This window comes from Crocuta crocuta, unplaced genomic scaffold (genome assembly GCF_008692635.1).
Source record: "Crocuta crocuta isolate KB4526 unplaced genomic scaffold, BGI_CrCroc_1.0 scaffold282, whole genome shotgun sequence".
Lineage (NCBI taxonomy): Eukaryota > Metazoa > Chordata > Mammalia > Carnivora > Hyaenidae > Crocuta > Crocuta crocuta.
This window is the reverse complement of record NW_027529174.1, coordinates 3,424,098-3,430,642: the sequence shown is the minus strand read 5'-3', so window position 1 is coordinate 3,430,642 and position 6,545 is coordinate 3,424,098. Positions and strand designations below refer to the sequence as shown.

The window sequence follows — 6,545 nt, the reverse complement described above, 5'->3', positions numbered from 1 at the left end:
TGCATTGTCTATATATCTCATCTCTCTTTATCTATCCTTCTCTTATATGCCTGTAGGGCCCACCCTGGTCATCACTGAGTATTGTTGCTATGGTGATCTTTTGAATTTTTTGAGAAGAAAACGTGATTCATTTATTTGCTCAAAGCAGGAAGATCAAGCAGAAGTAGCACTTTATAAGAACCTTCTGCATTCAAAGGAGTCTTCCTGGTAAGGCTGATTTACATAAATAGCTGTTGACAGGCAGTTCGTGGGGTCATAAGGGTTTGCAATCAAGACCGATTGTTTAAAAAAAAAATGAACAGAGATACTTTGAGGCACGAAATCAGAATTTTTAAATCATTTAGATGTCACCAACAATTTAGAAAGTTCGAGTAATGTTTGTAAAGACTTTAATAGTGTTAAACTTCGATTTTCTTTGATTTTTTAAAAAATGCATCTTTAGTTCTTTTCAAGGCATTAGTTCTGTTCAGTTGAATGAATTCTGTACCTGTTTCTCTTATGGCTCTGTTCTCGTGTGTCATTTAATTGACCCTGATGGGCTTGGTACTGTACGCGTCTTTATAGTGAGACACTGTTTATAGGGAAAATGCTAAAGCCTGTCAAGGTGTCTCAGTAAATTTCTTGAAAACCTTTAACAGAGTGGCAAAGAGCTCTGAACATTTCTCCGCATGTAGGCTTCTCACCGTCTACCTCTGAATGATTTCTGTATACCTTGCCCTTTTTAAAAAAAAAAAAAAACTCATCATGCTATAAAAAGGCACAAAGACTAGCACATTTTTAAAAGTTCTATACCTTATTTTTATTCTGAATTTGAATGATGTGTAAAGAGCTTCAGATTCCTTTAAGGAGAATGAATGTGGCTTATAACCAGAATAGGATTCTTCTCTACCATGCCTTGCCTATTCTTTTTTTTTGTTTGTTTTTAATGTTTGTTTATTTTTGAGACAGAGCAGGAGCAGGAGAAGGGCAGAGAGAGAGGGAGACACAGAATCTGAAACAGGCTCTGAGCTGTCAGCATGGAGCCCACTGTGGGGCTTGAACCCATGAACTGGGAGATCATGACCTGAGCCGAAGTTGAACACTCAACCGACCAAGCCATCCAGGCGCCCCTTGCCTATTCTTTCCAAGGGTTGAGATCCGCCATTTATGAAGATTTCCTAGATTCGCCCAGCCCAACAGAAATCCTACTCCTCATGTCCAGTCCCTTATGCTTTATATTTCTGAAGCTGTGTGTTGGATTTCTCCTCTCCTTTTTATTCGCTCTGCCCCCTACATTTTGAGATGGCAAGACTTTGTCTTTCAAACTTCACTCCAGGCCATCAAGAAGACATCAGCAAATAGAGCTGGTGGACAGTTCCCTCTTAAAACCCTTTTCTGCACCCACCCTGACTAAAGTTTTAAACCTCAGGTGAAGGCTCTTTTTTTATTTATTTTTTTTCAGCCTGGTAACTTGGGGCAGTTTCAAGTGGTAGTAAAATACAGTACAAACCACCTTTGGTTAGTTTCTCCAGCACATATGCTCTTTATATAAATAAATGAGCCACTTTGCCTTATTTCTAAAACCTTGGCCCCATATATATTTTTCAACTTTCTGAAATAATGGCCTAAATTGTTCAATCTGATGCGGTGTTCTTTGTGCGTTGGGATCCCATATGGGACTGGAACCACCAGCACGCTCTGAAGGAGATTGTTGTCACAGTGTTTCTATGCTAATCAGAAGCAGGAAGTACTAGAAATCTTGAAGACTTTCCAGCCAAATGCTGCAGATTCAAGAGGTCCAGATGGTTCAGAAAATCATCCAAATTATTGGTGTTTATCTGAACTAAACTTGGTTTTTTTAAAACCTTCTTCCATCAGTCGCTATATGTTAGCAATTCCTGCCTTCCCCCCATTAACACGTCTCAGAAGCTCTTATTTGTGTCTTTCTTGTCTCTTTCATCTGGCCTCTTGGGGCTAATTTAGAGAGTTTGAGGGGATGGGGGATCATGCTTTTGGCTCTCTGTTTCCCATTAAATCCCTGGTATCAAGAGATGGGAAATTTCTAACCTGAGTCCCATCTACGATTGAACGCAAAAAAGGCCATCTCGTTCCTCCGGATTGGACCCTAATGTTGTTGAATATTAAAACCTCCTATCGTATGAACAAGATTTTCTTCATTCAAACTTGGCAGGACTTTCTTTGAACGAAATCAGCCTGTTCTGTATAAAAGGGAATGAGGAGCTAGAGCCTGCCCCGTGGGTACTCCCCTTGTTTCCCATTTTGTTCAGTCATGATTTGATGGATGGATATTTCCTCTCTCCCAGCAACGATAGTACTAATGAATACATGGACATGAAACCCGGCGTTTCTTATGTTGTGCCAACCAAGCCAGACAAAAGGAGATCTGCGAGAATAGGTGGGTACCTATTTCGGTTACAGGGGATTTCTCATCCTGCTTTGAAATATAAGACCATGACCCATAGTGACTGATTCTCCTTTATAGTAGCGTCCAATGGCAATGCCAATGTTGAATGGCAGTTAAGGGTTCCAAGTGGGTATCGGGGTCAGAGCATTTGTTACTGTGTATGAGCATCTTACTGCATGTGTGAAAATATGTGTATCAAATATGTATTTTGCATATCCAGATATACCAGATATATATTTTACATATCAAAAATGTGAGATTTGTGTAGTAATCCACCATCCCTCTCCCCCGAGGCCCCGGGTTGTGAATATTAACTTTGTGCTTGAGCACTTACCTTTCCTTAGCACTGGGGAGGTGACCGGCCTGCACATTCACATCAGTCCCTTCGTGACCAGCCTTTGGTATCCTTGTCACTGTCTTCTCTTTTCCTTGCTTTGACATTTAATTGCTAAGAAAGCCCTCCTCCTCCTAACAGGCTCATACATAGAAAGAGATGTGACTCCCGCCATCATGGAAGACGATGAGTTGGCTCTTGACCTGGAGGACTTGCTGAGCTTCTCGTACCAGGTGGCCAAGGGCATGGCATTCCTCGCCTCGAAGAACGTGAGTGGGTGTGGTTCCCGGGAAAGAACTCCCACACCACTAACCCCCGCCCCTACCCCAACCCCACGGAACATTTTGGAGCCATAGTTAGAATGCACAGTGCCATTTTGAAGTGCAGTTACCAAAAACAGAGGGAATTTAGTTTCTTCATATTCCAACTGCTGTCTTTTTGGAATTCCTGTTCTCATTTATAAGCTTTAAAGTGCAAGCCTGTCTAAATGAGCTTTCTATGAATATGTTTTTTAATGCAATGAATTCATTTAAAAACTTTGGCTTTTAGGATACAGGAGCTGCTCTTAGAAAATAGAATGAATTCATCAGCAAAAGGAAGGGGTACCTCATGCAGTTGCAATGCTTGGGTTTTATTGAAGTTGGACCTCAAATATTGTATGGTTTATGAAGTGGGGGAATAAGGAGTCAGAGAGAATGATAAACATGTGGGGGAAAGATGGGAATGGGAAGAGAGTGGTAGAATCAAAACAAGGAACAGAGTCTCTCTCTGGGAGGGTGAGATGGGTGCCCTGGCAAATGGGACTGGCAGACGACGAGGAGGTAACAGATCCTACCCGTAAGTGTCGTTGGTGACATTTCCAAACAATTACCAAACTAAAAGAGGATGTAGGATGGCTGAAATAAAGAGCCTTTTCCCTGTGTCCTTGGGAGACATCAAACTGAAGTTGCAAAGACATTTTAGAAACTCTATAAAAGGACATTCAAAAAGAAGCATGCAAAATGAGTTTTCAGTTTAAAAAGTATGATATGACTATTTATAATGTATTTTCCTATGAATGAAAGCAGTCCTAAGAAGAAAAAAAAAAAACGTATCCAAGTTGGTTTTGAAAGCGATGATAGTAATTAAGGTCCTAATGATGTGAAACACACATCATTCAAAGCGTAATTTAGATGTTTATTTTTGGTGCACCGAATAGTTTCAGTGCAAAGCCAAGTTACGGGACCTGTGTGACAAAAGTAGCATCCTAACGTTGCACGTAGTTTTCATTCTTGAAGAGTTTAAAATAAATGTAAATGGTTTTCTTTTCTCTCCCACTCTCCTAATAGTGTATTCACAGAGACTTGGCTGCTAGAAATATCCTCCTTACTCATGGTCGAATCACAAAGATTTGTGATTTTGGTCTAGCCAGAGACATCAAGAATGATTCTAATTATGTGGTCAAAGGAAACGTGAGTACCTGTTCTCTGCCTGACAGTCCAATGAAAGATATTAGTTTCAAGTTTTTCTAAGAATTGCCTTTTGTGAGTTTCGTAATGCACTTCCTACCTTTGAGATAGCATGCACTTTAGCAGTCAAATTAAGTGTCCTTCAGCAAAATTTGCATGGTATACTGAACATTACTACAGCTAACATTCCGATAATAGAATTCCTAATTCTAATTGTGTAATTATGGGGCACGTGAAGGAAACAGAAATAGCCTTAATTTTCATTATAGCCTGAGAATAGCAATGAACTCTGTTTTGTTCAAGTGAAACAAATGTGGGCCTGAAGGTCACAGCAGGGGGATTTTATCTGGAGATTGACATGCTACGTGAAAAAGATTAAAATCTAAGGTTATGTTCAGAATTAGGTGTGTAGAATGTTGGATCTTCTAATCAATAGAGAGCATATTAAATAGGTTCGTAAGTAATAATGGTCTTCTAGAACAGAGTGATTTTATTTCAGAGTGCTTTATTTCATTGCCAATTTTCATGGTATCCTCAGAACAACCCTCCGGTGTTAGAATGCAATGTCTTCAGTATTTCAGCATTGGAGAAACTAAAACTCAGTATATTTTATATATTTTAGTGGTAAACATCACTAATTCTGAGATGACACAGGTCAGTTAAAGGCCGACTCCAGAGCCCATGATCTACAAAGCAGCATCCCATTAGTATGGGGACCATATAGTCCCATATATATTCTTCTACATCTATTTCCTAGGCTTGTTTCCCAAGTCCACATTTCTTCCTGATGGGAGCTGTGTGTGTGCCTTATGATAATGTAATATCTTCTCCTTCATCACTGTGGCATCTCAATGGATACGCTGTACTTGACTGGGTTTTGTAGAAGTGTTGCTGGCTTTACTTCCTGATCAATGCATATATTTCTAAATCTAAATCTCTTCTGAGACTGGATTTCATCATTAGGAGGGTTAACGAAATCAAGTTCTCTCCATCCGGGTGCATGCACTACCTGGAAAAAAGGACGAGAGGTAGTTCCTTACCCAGGCCTTGGCGTATTGACAGAAGGGCAAGAGGAGGAAGACGGCAGGTTCTGGGTCTGCTCTTGCCAAGCTCGAACCTGGTTCCATCATTAAAGGCTGTGTGATGTTTGGCAAGAATTGCCCAGTGCCTCTCAACCTTGCTTCTTTTTCTCTTCTTGGGAAATAATACTGTCACCTGACTCATCAAGTTGTTGGGAGGATTCAATGAGTTAATCTATGTGAAGTGTGTAGAACTTTACAGAGTTCAGGTGCATTGCAGCCAATACACCCATGGCAGTCATCCTTCTGACTGTTCTTTATGGATGTCTTCTTTGGGATATAAATAATCATGACGCTGGTTACACTGCAGCTTCTTAATAGCTTGTGATTGGTCAGTGACCTGTAATGAACAAGGAAGGGTTAGGTCCCACCAGGCTTCTAGACTGTGGGCTCCAGCTCACGTCTGTTGCACGAGCCAATTACAGGCCTCTCTTCCTCAGGCTCCTGGGCAAGGAGAATTTATGGGACGAGTTAAAAGCAGGGAAACTCACACAACGTGTTACTGCCTCAGATTTGCTACATCATAGTCATATGACATCTCCCCGTGTCAGCTTCTTAGAATGTTCTTCCACTCCTCATAGGTTCTTAGTCATTTTTCTGCTGGTGAAGCCAGTGGATGTCTTGGCAGAACGTGGTCTTAAATGCATAAAATAAGATCTATAGGATTACCAAGAAAAGCAGTTCAATTGGAATATAGGTATCAAAACGTTAAAAGGATATTTTTTGATGTCAGTACATGTGTTTCTTTGTTACACAGAATAGCCTGTTTTAGCCATGGGTCTAAAACCCGATTTCAAAGTGATGAATGTAAACACTAATCACGGTGGAGGTGTCTGCGGTTACTGCTGGTGACGAAGTCACAGGACCTGCTGACATTACTTTATTGTTTTCATTCAGAACTTAAGGAAATGCTAAACTTCTTTCAGAAGTTAGTGAAAACAAGAATGTATGGCATTTTCCCCCCTTGCGAGTACACAGGCCCCTGAGTTCAGGACACCTTTGATCTCAGGTTAAAGCTCCCTTTAGGAACTTTGGTATAAAATCTGGGAAGGGATACTAGAAGGTGTCCATCCTTTCATCTGTCCTTCTCTCTCGATCTCTTTCTCTCTCTCCCCTTCCTTCCTTCCTTCCTTTTTTCCTTTTTTCCTTTCTTCCTATCCCTTTCTCTTTTTCTCTTCCTTTCTTCTTCCTTTCCTTCTTTCTTCCTTCATTTCTTTCCTTCTTTCTTTCGTCCCTCCCCTCCCCTCCCCTTTTTCATTCCTGCTGGAGAAAATAACTTT

General features: G+C 40.6%; 1 protein-coding gene and 1 long non-coding RNA gene across 3 annotated transcripts in view; one reads left to right on the top strand and one right to left on the bottom strand.

Moving 5' to 3' along the window:
• The window catches only part of KIT (KIT proto-oncogene, receptor tyrosine kinase), an 86,887-nt gene that overhangs the window by 74,848 nt on the left and 5,494 nt on the right, over positions 1 to 6,545 (top strand). For both annotated transcript variants that reach the window (XM_077757771.1, XM_077757770.1), the window contains exons 14-17: positions 57 to 207; positions 2,304 to 2,395; positions 2,880 to 3,007; positions 4,067 to 4,189. In XM_077757771.1, the coding sequence (XP_077613897.1) occupies positions 57 to 207; positions 2,304 to 2,395; positions 2,880 to 3,007; positions 4,067 to 4,189 (494 nt within the window). The remainder of the gene's footprint in view (positions 1 to 56; positions 208 to 2,303; positions 2,396 to 2,879; positions 3,008 to 4,066; positions 4,190 to 6,545) is intronic.
• LOC144226381 (uncharacterized) overlaps positions 4,672 to 6,545 on the bottom strand; it is a 6,732-nt gene continuing 4,858 nt past the window's right edge. The window contains exon 2 of the long non-coding RNA XR_013333619.1: positions 4,672 to 5,922. This is a non-coding gene — a long non-coding RNA (uncharacterized LOC144226381). The remainder of the gene's footprint in view (positions 5,923 to 6,545) is intronic.